The following is a 20,552-nucleotide window of genomic DNA, read 5'->3' on the forward strand; positions in this document are numbered from 1 at the left end:
TGTTTGTTTTTACCTTTTTCTTAGTTTTTTGCTGGAAAGTTATTACATGTTTACTGGGAAGGCCCTATGTGGCCTTTTATTGAAGTTTTGGTAGTTTAGATGGTATACTAGGTACTAGATCAAGAGACAATAACTCCATTCTGATAGCATGGATGATCAATACTAGTTGTTTTCTCTATTAGTTGCTAGCTTTTGTTGTTTTTATATTGTTACTATTAAAATTGTTGTTTGTGTATCCTAGTTTTTGTTGCTTTAATATAAAAAACAAAACTAAGATCGATAATTACAATAAAGGTATAAAAACTAAATGTGAAGGTTACTAACATTTAGCTCTAAAACTGATGAAGATTAGTGATGCTAAAGTTCACTGAAAAATATGTTTGGTTCAATTCAAGTCATAGAATCAATTCCAAGAGACATGTACTTGATCTAGGGCATAGAATTGATTTGTGATGTGTCATATCAATTTGTCAAAATACGTACCTAAATCCCTATTTGTTTTCACCTTTTGAATTGATGAATATGTGAAAGTAATGTCTTCGGAAGCCATTTAGGAATTTTCTGATTTGATAATTGGACATATCCTTCTTGGTCAAAATCCTTTGGTAGATTGAAGATTTCATATATATGGACATGTACATGGCAAATACTTGACGGTAATATGAGTACCAATAACAATCTTTTTCAAAATTAGTGGCATAAGAACAAGTTCCATAAATGTGTGTACTAACTAATATCAAATTGTGGATAGTGATTGTGTATGAAAGAGAAAAAATGATTTGACGTTATTTAAATATTTGAGACCATTCTTGCATGCCCCTAGCTACATGGATTGCACCCACATATAGTGTTTTTTTTAAAGTCTATTTTATTTATACTATATTGTGACGTGTTATAGTTGCCCCATATTCAAAGATTGAAAGACATCAATTCTAAGTCACCTATAAAAGAACACTTCCAAAATAATAAATTAAAGACTAGAATGGAATGTCTAGTAGTAAATTATAAATGAAGGCACGATATAAAGAGTTAAAAATAAATATAAAATGTATTATCATAATAAATTCAAAATTAAATGAAAAATGTGTGCTATTATCCTTATTAAATGTACCATTGATAGTGGCTAAATATTCATTATTATAATACAAACATACAAATATATCTTACTACATATATTAAAAATAATCATTTTTTATAAATATAACATACTTTGAAACCCAACTTTTCTATAAGAAACAACATTCAATAATATTTTTATAATTATCAAATTTATTAAAAATTATTTAAATATTTCCATCAATTGTTCAACCGTATTCTACTCATCTTTAGAGAAAGATGAACTCGTATCTGATAAATCTGATTTAATATATGTAAATATACAATGACCATATACTAAAGAAAGATAACAACTGACCTAAAAGCTAACTCAAATTTATTTTAAAATTATGTATTTTAACTGATTTTAGATATATAAACATTGCTTTTACAAACCTTCCCTGCTGCTCCATTTTTTTGCCTCTCTTGAGAGTGAAACTCAAAGAAACACTGAAAATACCATCGAATTTATACATGTGTAACCAGGGAAGACATGCTTATGCTTCTGGTTCCTGTGCATGAGTGCACTTCCAAATGGCTTCTACCTTGCCCTTTCTCTGCATCAAACCGAAACATTCGACTCTTCATGGGAAATCATCACTTGAAAACAGAGAGAAATTACGAGCTGAAGTTTTTCTGCTCCAGAAGAATTTTCTTGAAGCCCTCAATTACAGGATCATATTATGGACGCTTTAACTTGTCCTTTTTGTTGCTTGATGTTAACAAGAATGGCGTTTCCTTCTGTGACATAGCCAGCCATTTCCAAGTCTGGTTCTCAGCTCTCAGCGCCTCAGAGATCGGTACGAGTGTTTTATGTTTCCAATACTGTCGTGCCTCGATTTTCTGAGCCACACAGATCGCCAGACTGAAATGAAAAAAGATTTCTGCAGACATGGCCATGAACAAATTCGTTCAGAAATTAGGGGCAAAATCATTCAGAATGAGAAGAAATTGGAAACTAAGTAAATGTCACATTGAAAAGAAAAATAGCTACTTAACAGTTATCACATTCTGTGCATGAATAAATTCTACGAAACCCAAGTCATAAATTTCAATGCCATGTAATTGAACATTAAAAACCCAACTTTTTTGAATTTCAGTGCCATGTAATTAAACACTGGAGTAGAAAAGACTCACAGCCACTAAAACAAAACAAAACCCCCCAAGAAATACATTATCTAGCCTCTTTGTTTGTCATGCTAGGTTTTTCTTAATGACTGCAGAAGTTGGATTCATGTAACTCGCAAACAAATCACAGGGTTTAAAAATTTAATGTTTGCAGAGGTTAGATTCATGGAACTCACAAAAAATCTCAGAGGGTTTAAATTTAATGTTTGCAAAGGTTAGATTCAGGGAAACTCCCAAAAAAACGCACAAGGTTTAAAATTTAATGCTCGCGAAGGTTACATTCATTGGAACTTACAAAAAACCTGGCAGGCCGGCGTAGTTTTCTGAGAACCCATTTCCGTTTGGTCCTCCGGGGCATCTTGGGACAGCAAAATTGGGGGTTCATAATTGGGCTGGAATTAACATTCTTCGAGTACGGATCCGTTCTGCTGTGAACCAAATCGAGATCCTCAGTTTGAGCGCCCATGGCGGCCGCAATCATGCCATTCAGAGACTGGAAACGATTTCCCGCCTCTTTACTCTTCCCCTCCTCAAAAACCCACAGCTCATGCTCCTCTTTCTCTATAAGAAGCTCTCCCCCGGGAATCGAACTCTTTTGCTTATTACTCTTACCCGAACCATTCCTGTTATGCTTGGACGAAGAATTCTTCCTCCACATTGTGATGAGCGCAGACGCCCTGTTCTCCGAATTAGGTGGATCACAGTCCACACGGGACAACACACAGCCGGGATTCTCGTCAACACCTTCAATCGATACGATTCTCTTATTTTCTGTCGATCCAGAGCTCTGGAAATCTGCAACAGATTTACTATTTGAGCCCTTTCGTGGAAGAAGCCGCGGAGGAAGGTGAAGAAGCGGGCGTGGAGATCGTCGATCGGGCGCCCATGGCTTCGGCCTTCCGGGGGCTTCTTCCCATTGAAAAGGAACAGCGGCGGGCGTGAATGGCGTCACAGGTGAAGGCTGAAGCTCCCATGGCATAATCTGCGCAAGAAATTTCGACGCAGGGGATGATTTTAGGTCAATTCGGGGCTTATGCTGCGGCTCGGGCAATGGCACGGCTGTGTGGTTCTTGTTTCTGCTGATGCCCTGCATTGGGGGCGGCCGCCGCCGGCTCGTCTCTGCCTCCATTGCAGCTCTGCTCTTGAAAAGGGGCAAAGGATTTGCCTCGGAATTCATGTAAATGCCCTTGTTTTGGCCATGAATCTGATCTTCATTGGCCTGAAACAGTTGAATGTTTGAGAGGTCCAGCTTCGCTAGCTCTGAAGTGGATAATACAATGGACAAAATCCTCTCCTCCCCTCCTCCTCCTCCTCCCCCTTCTCTTCCCACCACGGCCTCGATGTCGACCTCCTTGCTTTCCATTCAGCAATGAAAAACCCAAAACAGACAGTGGGATTCGAACCTCTGACCTCGCCGATCCTGGCAAACACAAAACGAAGCTAAAACAGACCGTTTGGGACTCGAACCTCTGACCTCACCGAGCCCGAGAAATACAGAGCACGCCTGAAACGAACCCAATATAGACCGAAAGGGACTCGAACCTCTGACCTTTGCAAGCCTGAGAAACAAAGAGCACACCTGAGACTAAATCAATACAGACTGAAAGGGACTCGAACCTCTGACCTCAACTTCCTTGGAAAAACAGAGCACGCCTCTGAATGAGAAGACTAGATCTCGGGATGCTCTTTATAGCTCTATATATTTGTGAAAAGAATGGGGGTTTCTTCCGATGGTGGTCAAGACAAGCTATCACACGCCATGACAGTCTGATTTTTGATTTTCCTCACCTCTGCTGCTGCTGCTCCTTTTCATGTGTCCCGTATGTGAAATCCATATTCTATTTCGCCGTGGCTGCAGTTCCGTGAAAATCACGCTCTGGGTGGTGTTGTGTTGACCAATGATCCATGTAAAAAATAGGTTTTTTCTGAGGAATATCTGGCGCGTGCCCCACACCATGTTCATCTCTCCGCTGTCTGCACTCTTTCAGAGACCCTAATGGAGCTACCATAGTCAGTAATTATGACCTATGAAAAGTTGGTAACGTGTTTCAAGATTTATTTATAATTTTCTTTGCTAATTAGAAAGTTTTTTTTTATTTCTCCTTTGAAGTTTGGAGGCCGTGCTGACAGGTTATTTCTGATTACATGGGAAGCACTGAGCACACGTAATTTGCTTTTGATGTCGATACTTCTCAATTATTTATTAACCACTGCACTGTCCACCTTTCACATCTCTCTTAGCTTTCATGCAATATGCCTTTTTGGAGGCTGGCTGGCATGCTTGAACGACCATTCTTTGCAATTTCTAAGATCTTTATTAGATAATCTTTATTTTTAAGAGTTGAAACTTAATTTTAGATATTTAATCTGGTCAAAAGATTAGTAATACTAGATTAATTATTTTATATATATATAAAGTATTGCATTGTAATTAGTTATTGGTTTTTTTTTTTTTTTTTTGGTCAATTTTTTAGTTTTCATGACATTTGTAATACTATTAGTACGGACACGGCTATCCTCCTTACAAACTGTATAGTTGACAAATTTTCAAAATATTGAAAAACATCATGGATTTTTTTGAAAATTTCAACATTTGATCTTTATGATCTGCATAGTTTGTAGTCAAAAACAACAAAAAAATTGGAAGAAAATAACTACGTTTTCGTGAATTTGGTTATAAAAAAAAGGTTTGACTTTGTTTTGTCTTTAGTGCATTTTGTCTGGAGATTAGCCTATCCCATTAGTACTTATCTTCACATCAAGAGTTTTGCTTTTCTTTATTATCGATAATGAATTTTGTCGATTGTTGATAAAAAAAAATTTAGATTTGATATATAAGTAAAGATTTATCTAATTCTGAAAATTTTGATTTAGTTTATGATGGCATTCAAAGTATTATTGATCATGGATGTCCAAAGGGATATAATATTAGTACTTAAATTGCATAAACCTAATTGAAAGTTAGATGCAAGTTCTTGAAGACATGTTGCTAAAGGTTAGATGAATCTCTGCCCCAAAAATGACAAATGTTAGTTGTTGATAGCTAAAATTGATTTTAGACATACAACCTATGGGAAGCTCAATGAATGGGGGATCTTATTTAGTTTCATTGAACAACCTTCTAGAGCTTAGAAGTTGACTCTTCATTTTTTTATGAAAAGGGAAAAGGGGAAGAGTATTACTAATATAATAGGTGGCGATATGCCAAACTTTAAGAACATTCAGTAAACAATGCACAAATTATCCCAAGAAATAAGATTTCAAGGGAACTCCATATCACATATGCATTAGGCACAATTATAGATATATGAGAAGACTTTAAACATACGACATAAAGTGGACCATACAATAACATTCATAGAACATAAAAGATTAAAGCATAATCTACCTAGTTATTGAAGGCAAGTACACAAAAGTTAGAATTAGCACATAAACCATTGATGACCAATGAATCTAATGGCTAGAAGCATGGTTGATTGTATTTCATTGATTCCATTACACATGAAATTTAAGGTTGCAAAAAAAGCTTTCCTATATGTTTTATGAAAATCTTATTCTTTTCCAAAAGTCCTTTGAAAATTATAACATTTTACATTCAATATTAGCTAAGAAATAACCAGATTCCAAATAACAAAAAGTGATTGAGAAAATGTGTCATCTCTCGCGCTCTGCAAAGAAAAAAGCTACCATTCCCATCATCAATCTTGAAAATATGATAGCTAAAGCTTGATCTATTAACAAGGTCATAATCTACATCATTCTTTGTAGTTACTACTCTACAAGCATTGCAACAATTTAAAGGTAATTTTGCCTGAACTAAAAGTTGAAAATTGTATCTGAATCGAAAGAGAACTGAGCGTGTGGGCATGAGATGCATGAATGCTTTCTCTTTAGCTAGGGAGGAGACATAACAGATGGATGCAAGAGCCATTACAAAATGTTAGTTGAGCTTTATCAAAATTATGTGAGATGGCCACATGTATGTTGGCATAATGATGAGTACAGTGATGGAAGAGTGGTCAAGCATAATGATGATCTAAGTTGGCATTGATGGCAGCATGGTAACTAGTGACATCTAGCATGATCGGAAAAGGGATACAAGTCAAAATAGGAGTTCATGATCGATGAAGGCACAACAATCAGTGAATATGCCTATGATTGATGGATATAGCTGAGAAACTAATAGTTTATAAAGAACCTTCACAATGGTCAATGTAGAAGAAGAATCAAGAGATGTAATAACATCCATAGACTCCAAGTGGTTATCCCATTACATATTCATGACCACAATATAATTACTTAATAGGTGTAAATACTTTGTTTTATTTTAGATATCAAGCAAGTGAAGAACACTCGAGGAAAGTTAGAAGATTTAATATCAAAGAAAGGTAAAGAATGTGTGATCCTATTGGGCAATGTGGTAATCAAGTATAAAAAGTATGTGATGATGCATTGACATCAACTAGTTCACTAGATTAGTATAAGGAAAACCTAAAGTGATGCATTGGGAAAGGTAATATGTTTTGACAAAAAACTAAGTAATCAACAGGGAAATCTAGTTAAAAGTCAATGTGGTAAGATTAAATTATATTGAAACATAGAGATATGTGATAAGCTTAAAGAGATTGGGCATTTAGGTTATGGTTTGAATGAATGGCCAGGATTAAGAGGCAAAATTTTTTGCCTAACCTAAAAGTTCAAAAGGAATGTTTATAACAAAAGAGACACTTAAGAGAGAACAAAGTGAATTGTAAAGAATTGTGAAGTGTATAAAGGTTGCAATGAAAACACAAAGCAAAAAATAGATGGAGAAGAGTTGAGAACTAATTCAATTTGATAGGCAAGGAGTCTCATGTCCAGATAAGTGATTTAGTTGTTCCCTAACAATTACAACAGTTAAATCCATAAATTGAGCGAACCTTAAAATGTTCTAGTTGTAAATCCCTAATTAAGTAAGCTCTTAAAAGAGTGGTTGAAATCCTTTAACGAGGTAGCTCCTAGAAGATCTATTTGTACTTCTAATTAGGTACAAATAAATCCTAAGAGGGTGAACCCTCAAAAATAGTATTTGTATGCTCCTAACAAGGCAACTCATTTAATGTAGTAGTGAGCTTGTGCGTTTCATACCCACTATGGTTTTTAGTCTCTAACAAGGGTTTCCAAAATACCAAAATCAATGTGTTATGTGTTATGATTGTGTGATGGTTTACTAGTATTATCTTTTATTTGTTAGCATTAGTTATATGTTTTTCTACTTGGAAGTTAATATTTTAAGTTAGTAGATCATTGGTAGAAGTTTCTAAATACTTGTTAGTATTGATTTAGCCCGCCCCCTCTTAGTACTTGAGAATCCTAACAATTGGTATAAGAGAGTAGGTCCTCTTGGTAATAAATATAACAACTTCAGGGAAAGATCAACAATCATAGAAAGTGTTAACTACATGATTCAATAGCTAAAATAAAAGCTAAGGAAATCCATAGTTGGGTATGTGTAGGATCATGGAGTGCCAAAAAGTGGCGATGTGAAAAAAATAGAGTTTGAAAATGTTTAAAAGCACTTCAAAGTTTGCTCTGACTTTTTTCACCTATCCAGGTACCAAACCTAGAAAGTAAGGCCCGAGCCTTATCGGATATTCGATTTTATATAGGATATCTGATACATATCAGATATCCGATATGATATCGGATATCTGATAACAAAATATATCTAATATATTATACTATAATATAATATTATTATAATATTATAATAGTATAATACATTATATAATAGTATAATATAAAAATATTAGATTATAATAGTATAATATATTATAAATTATAATAATATAATATATAATATATTATAATATAATATATAATATATCTAGCATTATATTATAGCTAGCACTATATATCGGAATCAGATATTCGATATTGTATAGGATATTCGATATAATATCAGATATATGATATTATATTGCATATCCGATACCTGTGACTCAATATTTAAAAAAAACACAGACCTGTGGGCTTATATTTGGCTTATTTTGACACCAGTATTTGAAGGCAAGGATTGAATATCGGATATTAAATTGGATATCGAATATAAAGGATTTTTTTTGGTATTTTTAATCATTTTTAACGTAAATTCAATAGATTTTATCATGATTTTGTTAGTTTTAGTTGAACCTAGGTTTTTTTTGAAAAAAATTGTTAAAATTAATGTTTTTTTTAAATATATATTATGTTTTGCAATTTAATAGGAATGGCTAATCAAAATGATGACACTGAGGCAGGGAATAATATTCCTCGTAACCCCCCACCAAATGATCCAATTCCCCCACAAAACCATCCACCAAATGATCCTCTACCCCCTCAAAACCCTCCTCAAATCGAGGATTTGATAAATGAAAATCTCACCAAATTGAGGGGTTTGTGAAGAACATATAATAATGTACCCACATTGGCTCCTATGTTATCCACGTTAAACACCATAGTGGATAACATTGAAACCCTTACGAACCAACAAAATGCCGCTCTTTGTTGGCGTGATGAAATGCACAAGATGTTTGATGATGGTTTGGACTATGATGAGGTTGCAGCCCTCAATATAACCAAAGAGGATTTGGCTAGCCTTTTTGCGAACCTGAAAACAGGTATACCAGTCAACCCACAAAATCCAAACTATCAATTAAATGGTGCACAAATGATGCCATACGTGCAAACTTTTGGGATCGTTGGTGGATGGTTTTTGATATCCCTCCACATAGCAATTTAGATGTGCCATTTTATTTCCATAGAAAATTATATGTAGAATTTGTGTTGAAATTTAAAGTGAACTATAGGAGCATGAAGCCCAACATGGGTGTAGGACTAGGAGCTTCTCAGGATAGACCCTCTTCCCAGTGGAAGAAAGCTAGCACTTTTGTCCCCCCCAATGATATCTCCCCCCCTCCTCAAGTGCAGCATCCTAATATTATGGTAGAGGCTAGCTCTCAGACCATTAGAGCCATTCATAGGCTAAGTAGCCTAATGATATCTTAGTCTAGGTCAGTCTTGCCTCCTTGTATTGATGATGCTGGGCCCAGTTCATCATCGGCTAGCTCATCACATGTTTGTGTGCCTCACACTTGCATTATGTGCAAGAATATTTTCCTGGGTCCCATAGGTGATCTTCTTGAGTATCATTTTGTATTAGACAAGGATACACCAGACACACGCACAGAGGCTACAGACCCTGATGCAAGAGAGGAGGGGAATGCAGAGGCATGGATTCCTTCGGTGTCAGTACATGAATACATTTTTTTGTTATGACATATGTGATTTAAAGATAATTTTTATAATAGAGTAATCTTAATTTTTAAGCCATATTGACTTATACATGTACGTGATCTTCATTCATGTTTAGTTGATGGCCAAGGAGGAGCTCAAACAGATTGATGATGCCACACTCTCGGCCATTTCATTTGGCCTTGAGACATCTATGGTACATTATGTTGTGTTCACATTGTTTTTTCTATTTGATATTGTAGCATATATGGTTGTTAATCTTTCTTTTATCTTGCAGGTACCACCTATCCTACGGGGACAAAGTATGGGGGATGAGCCAACACGCATTGACAAAGGAAAGGTAATTAGGTGCTTTCTATTTGATTAAATATCGATGCATTCTTGTAAAATGTTTGTGGTAATGAAATTTAATTACATTCTTTATTGTATATAGGGCGTGGCTACTGGTGATGAGCCTGTACAGATTTGGCATCGTAGACGATCAAGCATTTGCATTCGCACTAAGAGCCCCATTGTATGTATAAGTATCATTTATTTTTAATTTTCCTTATCTTCATAAATAAATTCAAAACTGATTTCTGTGATATTAACAACTACTATTTTGTATCTCATATGAGACTCCTAGTGCATATGCGGTCCGATGAGAGAGTTATGTAGATTTGATGATGTGGCCACTCTATCCTGAGGAGGAGCCTACAATAGTAAGCTGTAGTTTGAATTCATGATTAAATATGTTATAAATTTAGCATGCTATGAATTATAATGTTATATTTTAAGTTTTAGATTCATCTGACAAACGTATTTGAACATACACAGCCCACAATCAGCGAGGTAGAAGCATTGCTGAGAGCATACGAGAGGACTCTTGACCGATGCAGGAGGTCGACGAGAGAGGTATTTATTATGAAATTTTAATAGTATAAATCTTCATTACAAAAAAGATCATTATGCATTTGAGTAATTCAATGTTAGATACAAAGAATCATATAAATTTAGTAGTTTAACTTTGGGTTTTCCTTTTTTGTTTATGTAGGAGGCATTTGATCCACCTACTGCAGTGAAGAGGCTACATTTTGATCATCCACTAGCACCCTAGGATAGTATAGTTTTCGTAGGATGCATCATGAGACATTTTGAGATGACATATGCCACATTGTATATAGAAACATTGATGTTATACACATTCTAATGGCATGATCAACCACATTTTGTATATGAATCAATGTATTTTGATATATATTTGAGTACTTTGTCTATGGATACATGATCTTTGATATATATTTGTGTAAAATTTTGTCTATGGATACATGTATTTTGATATATATATTTTCCATTTATGTGCACAATGATATACATATTAATTTAGTATCTAGTATTGTTTAATTTATCATGGATCGTGTGTATTGTTCATGTTTATGGAATATCATTAATTTTGATTATGTTTGTTATATTCGATTCAAATGCAATAATTTTTTAATAACATTTTAACAATCTTTATTATCAAATTTGGATGCAATGTTTAATTTGAAGTGCTATCATGACATAAACACACTTGTTAACCTCCTACACAAGGTTTAGATAACCCCAAATCTGATTTTAAACTCCACTTTCAACCTTGAAACTAACTCTTGGCTTCAAATCTAATCTCAACACAGTTAAGGACTCCACTCCTCAACCATGGATTCTATTCCCAACCATGAAGTCATTCCTAGATTCATAATCTTTGATAACTAGCACTTCACTTTGTTACTATCCTTATACTACAACTTTTCAATTTCAACATAACCTCAAAATATCTAAACTTAAGAGACTTGATTGGATGGTTCATCGATAGCCCTCACGAGCTCTGAGTTATTTTAGGCCTCAACATCAATATCCTATAGGATTCAATGGTTCATCAATAGCCCTCATGAGCTTCGAGTTATGACCCTCGAAAGATCAACCTTGAAATGCACTTAGAGCACCTTGGAGACTCTTCAGTACGGGGTGGCCACAGATGATGGATACTCTCCGTGGCCATAAAAAAGTTGTCACTAGGATTCACCCGCCCAACCGAAGCTAATGGCGCTGACGATTCAATGCCAAGATTAGCAGTTTCAAAGTTACACTTTGGTACACCTATGAACTGAGGCATACTACAAGTTTTGGCATCGAGCGAGATCGTTGTGCCGAATCCAAATAGAATGTGATCTCTCAAAAATGAGATAGGTTATTTTAGGTATTAGCATCACCGTCCTATAGAATTTAACATTTCATCAATAGCCCTCATGAACTCTGAGTTATGACCCTTGAAAGATCGACCTCGAAACGCACTTAGAGCACCTTGGAGACTCCTCGGTATGGGGTAGCCACAAACGATGGATGGTCTCTGTGGCTAGAACAAGGCTGTCACTAGGGTTCACCTGCACACCCAGAGCTAATGGCGCTGATGATTCGATTGCAAGATTAGCAGTTTCAAAGTTATGCTCTGGTGTACCTATGAATTGAGGCACACTGCGAGTTTTGGCATCGAGCGAGATCATTGTGCCGAATCCAAACAAAATGTGATCTCTCAAAAATGAGATAGGTTATTTTAGGTATCAACATCACCATCCTATATAATTCAATGTTTCATCGATAGCCCTCTTGAGCTTTGAGTTATGACCCTCGAAAGATGAACCTCAAAATGCACTTAGAGCACCTTGGAGACTCCTCGGTATGGGGTGGCCGCGGATGATGGATGGTCTCTGTGGATTGAACAAGGGTGTCACTAGGGTTCACCTACCCACCCAAAGCTAATGGCACTGACAATTAGATGCCAAGATCAGCAGTTTCAAAGTTACACTCTAGTGCACTTATGAACTGAGGCACACTGCAAGTTTTGGCATCAAGTGAGATCGTTGTGCTGAATCCAAATGGAATGTGATCTCTCAAAAATGAGATAGGTTATTTTAGGTATCAGCATCACCGTCCTATAGAATTTGACATTTCATCGATAGCCCTCATGAGCTCTGAGTTATGACCTTTGGAAGATCAACCTTGAAACACACTTAGAGCACCTTGGAGACTCCTCGGTACGGGGTGGCCGCGGATGATGGATGGTCCCCGTGGATGGAACAAGGGTGTCACTAGGGTTCACTCACCCACCTGGAGCTAATGGCACTGATGATTCGATGCCAAGATCAGCGGTTTCAAAGTTATGCTCTGGTGCACCTATGAACTGAGGCACACTACTAGTTTTGGCATCAAGCAAGATCGTTGTGCCGAATCTAAATAGAATTTGATCTCTTGTAAATGAGATATGTTATTTTAGGTCTCAGCATCACCGTCCTGTAGCATTTGATAGTTAATCGATATCCCTCACAAGCTGTAAGTTATGACCCTCGAATGATCGACCTCGAAACGCACTTAGAGCACCTTGGAGACTCCTTGGTATGGGGTGACCACAAATGATGGATGGTCTCTATGGATAGAACAAGGGTGCCACTAGGGTTCACTCACCCACTCAGAGCTAATGGTGCTAATGATTCGATGCCAAGGTCAGCGGTTTCAAAGTTATGCTCTGGTGCACCTATGAACTAAGGCACACTACGAGTTTTGGCAACGAGATCGTTGTGCCGAATCCAAACGAAATGTGATCTCTCAAAAATGAGATAATTTATTTTAGGTATCAGCATCACCATCTTGTAGAATTTGATGTTTCATCGATAGCCCTCACGAGCTTCGAGTTATGACCCTCGAAAGATCGACCTCAAAATGCACTTAGAGCACCTTGGAGACTCCTCGGTATGGGGTGGCCTTGAACAATGGATGGTCTTTGTGGATGAAAAAAGGGTGTCACTAGTGTTCACCCACCCACTCAGAGCTAATGGCACTAATAATTCGATGCCAAGATCAGCGGTTTCAAAAGTTAAGCTCTAGTGTACCTATGAAGTGAGGCACACTACGAGTTTTGGCATCGAGCGAGATCACTATGCTGAATCCAAAAAAAATGTGATCTCTCAAAAATGAGATAGTTTATTTTAGGTATCAACATCACATCCTATAGAATTCAATTTTTCATCGATAGCCCTCACGAGCTCCAAGTTATGACCCTTGGAAGATTGACCTCGAAATGCACTTAGAGCACCTTGGAGACTCTTCGGTACGGGGTGGTCGCGGATGATGGATGGTCTCTGTGGATAGAAAAAGGGTGTCACTAGGGTTCACTTGCCCACCCAAAGCTAATGGCGTTGAAAATTTGATGCCAAGATTAGTGGTTTCAAAGTTACGCTTTGGTGCACCTATGAACTGAGGCACACTGTGAGTTTTGGCATCGAGCAAGATTGTTGTGCCGAATCCAAACAGAATGTGATCTCTCAAAAATGAGATAGGTTATTTTAGGTATCAGCATCACTGTCATGTAGAATTTGACATTTCATTGATAGCCCTCATGAGCTCTGAGTTATGACCCTCGAAAGATCGACCTCGAAATGCACTTAGAGCACCTTAGAGACTCATCGGTACGGGGTGGCCGTAGACGATGGATGGTCTTCATGGCCGAAACAAGGTTGTCACTAGGGTTCAACCACCCACCTAGAGCTAATGAGGCTGATGATTTGATGCCAAGATCAACGATTTCAAAGTTACACTCTGGTGCACCTATGAACTGAGGCACACTGCGAGTTTTGGCATCGAGCGAGATTGTTGTGTCAAATCGAAATGGAATGTGATCTCTCAAAAATAAGATAGGTTATTTTAGGTATCAACATCATCATCCTGTAGAATTTGATGTTTCATCAATAGCCCTCTTGAGCTCTGAGTTATGACCCTCAGAAGATTGACCTCGAAATGCACTTAAAGCACCTTGGAGAATCCTCGGTATGGGGTGGTTGCGGACGATGGATGGTCTCTGTGGATGGAACAAGGATGTCACTAGGGTTCACCTTCCCACTTGGAGCTAATGGGGCTGACGATTTGATGCCAAGATCAGCAGTTTTAGAGTTGCGCTCTGGTGCACCTATGAACTGATGCACACTACGAGTTTTGGCATCGAGTGAGATCATTGTGTTGAATCCAAATGGAATGTGATTTCTCAAAAATGAGATAGGTTATTTTAGGCCTCAGCATCACCATCCTATAGAATTTGACGTTTCATCAATAGCCCTCACGAGCTCTGAGTTACGACCCTCAGAAGATCGACCTCAAAATGCACTTAGAGCACCTTGGAGACTCCAAAGTATAGGGTGGTCGTGGATGATGGATGGTCTCTGTGGATAGAACAAGGGTGTCACTAGGGTTCACCCGACCACCCGGAGCTAATGGCGCTAATGATTCGATGCCAAGATCAATGGTTTCAGAGTTACACTTTGGTGATCCTTTAATGTTAGAATGTTATTTTTATGCACTTTTATGGATGTGTATTTGGAAATTGAATAACTTTTGCAAATTGAATAATTCAAAAACATGGAAACTAATGTCTCATGTCTAAAAGATAGAGACTAATAAGTATGAATCTAATTCTTAAGTAGTCTAGTCAGTTCAATATTATATTATAGATCTCTTTAGATGGGTGTATAGATCTCTTTAGGTGGGTGTCTTGGAGGGTGTCTTCATGTTGGAGTGCTCGAGATAGGTTTTGTGTTTCCCAATACAACCTAGCTCTATGTTAAATCTCTTACTTCTTCTCTTAGTGGTGACTTTATTCTCTCTTACTCACGATTATTCTCTTTTCTTACCTATGGTGAATGGCTATGTTGATATGTGAAAGTAATGTTAGGCAATTTGTGAGAGATCAAGATTCTATGCAGTTTCTTTGGCCCCCTCTCTCTTTATCTTGGTGATGATATTTGAATACCCTTTGTGCTTTGAGGTTTATTCTTTTTTAAAATCTATGTTTGTCGTAGTTGGGATGCAACTTTAATAGTAAGTATGGCGTAGTAGTATGTGTCTTTCTACTCCATTTGATTTTTCTCATGCAGACGTTGAGAATTTTTTGGGGATTCTCTATGAGGACTCTTCATTTCTTCTATAGTGTCTCTATTTCTTATGCTTCTTAGAAGATTAAATTTCTTATGGTTGTTTTTGGTCGATCATCTTGTGTGGTGGAGATCTCCCCTCTAAAGGGTGGGAAGTGTTCTAAAGAGTAAAAATCTTATAGAAAGTTTATAAAAATTGAAAAACCACCTCTCTATGAAATTAATATATCACAATGATGTAAAAGAGACAATCATGAAAAAAATTAAATTGATCTTTTCTTTTCAGGTACTAAATTATATCATGTAATTTAGACCACTCATCATAAATAAAAATAAAATAATTCAAATCTTTTGCATGTATTTGGATGTGTATGTGTTATTTTGAATAACTTATCTTTTTCATTATCACAAAAACCATGATATACAAAAAAAACTTCACATTTTACATCATAATACATCATAAATCTTAGGAATTCTCCCCAACATCGCCCTCGCCCCCCCCCTACTCTTCATGATGTACCTACATTCCAATGTCATAAAAAAATTAGTAACTTATTGTATTAAACAAGATAATCAGTGGTTCACTGGATCATTTTGAAGAAAATAACATAAGAAGTAAATATACCTAGTCAAGTGTTCTAGTAGGGTCCTCTCTCTGTTTTAGGGTCTCCAACAAGACTTCATGATCAACATTAGTAATAGTAAAAAGGTCTTTTACTTTTGGTCTTCCTTGATGCTTCAACAAATTTACATTTGTTGCTATAATAAGATGTGAATATATGAAAATTATTTTGTGCTTCTAATAGTCTTCAAATGTAGGAATTATGTTCCTTCTAGGCATGTATGTCCACAGCCATGTTCCAGCAACAACCATTGAACTAGTAGGATACATGAATCCATCATCAACTGTGATTGGTTCTGCAAGTTTTTTTTTTTACCTCTTACATGACGTGCTAACCAATAATTAGATTTCTCATCATTCCCCTGTGGTGCAACCAATGCAAAGACATCTCCTGGCTGAAGTAGATCTGATAGATGGTTATGATCAAGTGAACTTTCCATGTCATCATTTCTGATAGAGGGTATGATAGACAATGGAGTAAGATAATGTGGAGCCCATGTGTCCACCCACTCACTCGACTTACAGTGATTCCAATCACACTAAAAATAACTAAGACAAAAGCAAGCTAGCTATCGTGTCCAAATGGTCTATGTACTAAAATCAGAGCTCCAGAATGAATGCATTTTTTATTAGTCTCTCACTGTAGCACAATTTGATCTATCACCTATGGACCCTTCCTTAACCAACCAAAAGAACCTGCATACCACTGAATCAAGAGTCCCCCCTATGATAATGCTAAACTACAACAATCAACAATGCTACGAGCATCAAGAAGCTCTACTGTTGAAATCTTCATTTGCTCCTTAACTAGAGCTCTCTTCACACATGCCCCTGCTCCATCATGTTCCCCTTTTCCATGGCTGGACTCAAACAAACTCCAAATATGAGGCACCCCCCTCTCTACGTGCATCCTACACAACCAATAAAACATGTGGGCATTCTTGAATTGACCTGTATAGTTATCTGACCAAATGATATGTCTATCCATAGCAATTGCATGCTCATTTAAGAAATCAAAATAATTCTTGAAACAATGTTGCACAAACTCGTGAGAGTGAGATCTATCATCACTCATATAAAAATGATACTCTCTAATAATCTTTCGATTATCTTTCACACTATCAGGGGCATGTCTATATGTTATGTGAACAAAAATAGAAATTTGAATGGAGTTGTAATACTGAAATTGTGTCTCATTTTGAGGTTGCAATGTGTAGTTCTCAACAAAATCAACAACTGATATAATAGTGCTAATGGAAAAAGTCTCCTCACACATTCTAAATTGTTGATCCAACCACTGAGACGTGTGACTATGTCTTGCATACTTGTACAAAAGATTTGCCTTGAAATTTGAAATAAAACTAGCCACACTGATATCTTTTCCAACCAATTCACATCTAGAGCTCTCACCCCCACTTTTCAATGTGTATTTCACCATTTCATATACCTTTTTTTTCACTATTGTCTTTCTAAGATCTTGTTCGCACCCCTCATGGAAACATGTGCCAAACTTGGATAAGCCACCACATTCTGAACACTTCTCATTTAAATAAGCATTTCTATAAAAGAAACAACCATCAACTCTACGACATCAAAGTTGATCTAGCAAGTCTCTTGATGATTTTGGAAGCCCACTAGCACCACAATCCTCCAACATTTCTTTACTATGCAAAGTAGAATGGATGGAGCATAATAGTTCATGGTGCATAGAAAACTCGACATGATATTTGCAACAAAATATATTTTGAATTTTGAGTGGCACACAATAAAATGGCTTCAAAGATTCAAAAGCCCTTTGTGATATATGAAGACTTGGATGACTCTCTCTAAATTGTTTGAACAACATAGTTTGACTTACCTCCAAATAGTGTTTAGGATGTGGCATGCGGTCTCTGATGCCAATTCTCAACTTTAACACGCCTTTAGCATTGGGTGATACTCGTGAGCTAGAGTGCCAAAATTGGGTAATTTCTTCCTTCACATCATCAGATAGCTTCTTATCAAAATGTGGAAGTCTCCCACCAAATGCCCATGTTTCATTTTGAAGAGCATCATCAATTTTCTCTCATTGACTAAGTGCTCTTCTCAAAGTAGTATGATTTAGATTCAAATCAATACAAGTTTGTCTCATATATCTACCCTTTCTTAAATGATGACTTACCAAAGAGTTTGTAATAACCCTTCGAGTAGCTCTGTTATCCTTCTCCTTGCTATTTTTCCCAATGTTATTGAGAGCACTGAAAAAATTCTTCACAATAATGGCATTTCTTTCCAACTTTTTATTGACACGAATCTTCAATTTGGAAAACATAGGTCTCATCTTTTACATCTTTAATAAGTGCATGAAAAGTTGACATTGCTCCACCATTGTCTTGTTGCTGAAAAAAATCTTATATAGCCTCGAAGCCCATAATAAAATGGTTCTTTCTAACTTTTTCCCTTCCAAACTGGTAATAATCATTTCATCAAATTCAATTATCCATTTTGGTGTTCTAGAACCTTCATGTCGATTATAATTAGGAGATATGTAAAGTTCTTATGCACTAGGTTCCTCTACATTGTCATGTTCGACATGGTCAATTATGCAATTCACATTATGACGTGGTAGCATTTTGTCCTTGAAATTTTCATTCTCTAAGTTTGCATTTCTAACATTATCGTTTAACATACCTTGTCTTTTCCTTTGGTGTTCCATTTTGTCCCTTTCCCTATATGCCGCAATGTCTTCATTGGATACCTTCCTTTTGCGTTTAGCCTTTCAACAACTGTTGCTCCCCATTCAAATGACAATATCAGACACCTAGGGGTATATTATCAAACTTTTTTCGGTTGGTTGGGCCCAAAAATGTGACTTTTTGTAAAACTTGTGAAAAAGACCCCCAAAAAGTGATGTTGTTGGGTTTGTAGTGACAAGGAATATTCAACGAAAATCATGCCAATATATCAGATATCCGATTTCATATCAGATATCCAATACCTGTCCAAAAAAATTTGGAGGGAAAAACAAATTTCTGGGTTATGATATAATTTGAGTTTGTGAGTTATAAGTTATTTGAGTTATATGACTATGTAAAGATATAATATTATATAATATATATATATATATATATATATATATATATATATATATATATATATATATATATATATATAATAACGTAACGTAAAGATATAATATATAATCTATTAATATATAATAATAAATTATGTTGTTATTATTATAATCTATAAATATAATATATATTATTATATTATTAATTTTACTATATTTTTATTAAATATAATAACATAATATATTATATATATATGTTATTAATATATATTATTATTATTATCATCTATAAATTATAATCTATAATATATTATTATTATGACCTATGTTATTAATATATAATAATATATTATGTTATTATTATTATAATCTATAAATATAACATATATATTAATATATATGTCCCTAAGGGTCATATTAGAATTGTTCATATGGGTCGAAGAGGGTCATAAGGTGACCTATGACTCCCTTCGACATGTTCCATGATGACATATGTCCCTAGGGGTCCTAGGACCCCTAGGGACATATTAGAATCATTCATATGGGTCGACCCCTTTCAACCCATTCCATGACGACATATGTCCCTAGGGATCCTAGGACCCCTAGGGATATATTAGAATCATTCATATGGGTTGAAAGGGGTCATAGGTCACCCTATGACCCCCTTTGACACATTCCATGATGACATATGTCCCTAGGGGTCCTAGGACCCATAGGGACATATTAGAATCATTCATATGGGTCGAAGGGGGTCATAGGGTGACCTATGACCCCTTTTGACCCATTACATGATGACATATGTCCCTAGGGGTCCAAGGACCTCTAGGGACATATTAGAATCATTCTTATGGGTCGAAGGGCAATTCATTCCATGATGACATATGTCTCTAAGGCTCCTAGGACCCATACGGACATATTAGAATCGTTCATATGGGTCGAAGGGTGTCATAGGGTGACCTATGATCCCCTTTGACACATTCCATGATGACATATGTCCCTAGGGGTCCTAGGACGCCTAAGAAAATATTAGAATTGTTCATATGGGTTGAAAGGGGTTCTAGGGTGACGTATGACCCCGTTCGAACCATTCCATGATTACATATGTCCCTAGGGGTCCTAGGACCCCTAGGGACATATTAGAATCATTCATATGGGTCAAAAGGAGTCATAGGGTGACCTATGACCCCCTTTGACACATTTCATGATGACATATGTCCCTAGGAGTCCCCAGGGGTCTGGGGACATATTAGAATCGTTCATATGAGTTGAAGGGGGTCATAGGGTGACCTATGACCCCATTTGACCCATTCCATGATGACATATGTCCCTAGGGGTCCTAGGACCCCTAGGAACATATTAGAATCGTTCATATGGGTCGAAAAGGGTCATAGGGTGACCTATGACCCCCTTCGACACATTCCATGATAACATATGTCCCTAGGGGTCC

The 20,552-nt window shown here is 36.5% G+C and overlaps 1 protein-coding gene across 1 annotated transcript; it reads right to left on the reverse strand.

The window, feature by feature from the left end:
• Nucleotides 1-1,348: 1,348 nt before the first annotated feature.
• Nucleotides 1,349-4,188, reverse strand: LOC149556512 (uncharacterized). Its single transcript, XM_089830822.1, has 2 exons — nucleotides 2,519-4,188; nucleotides 1,349-1,979 (listed from the first exon to the last, which is right to left on the reverse strand). Exons 1-2 carry the CDS (start codon nucleotides 3,584-3,586, stop codon nucleotides 1,878-1,880), a joined length of 1,170 nt encoding a protein of 389 aa, XP_089686948.1. The 5' UTR covers nucleotides 3,587-4,188; the 3' UTR covers nucleotides 1,349-1,877.
• Nucleotides 4,189-20,552: the final 16,364 nt, after the last annotated feature.

This window comes from Cupressus sempervirens, chromosome 5, assembly GCF_028749045.1.
Source record: "Cupressus sempervirens isolate cs-2001-9-10 chromosome 5, ASM2874904v1, whole genome shotgun sequence".
Classification (NCBI taxonomy): domain Eukaryota; kingdom Viridiplantae; phylum Streptophyta; class Pinopsida; order Cupressales; family Cupressaceae; genus Cupressus; species Cupressus sempervirens.

Coding starts and splice junctions, on each gene's coding strand:
- LOC149556512 (XM_089830822.1), bottom strand. CDS start 3,586: ATGGAAAGCAAGGAGGTCGACATCGAGGCCGTGGTGGGAAGAGAAGGG. Junction 1,980..2,518: donor GCCGGCCTGCCAGGTTTTTT/GTAAGTTCCAAT, acceptor CCATGTCTGCAG/AAATCTTTTTTCATTTCAGT.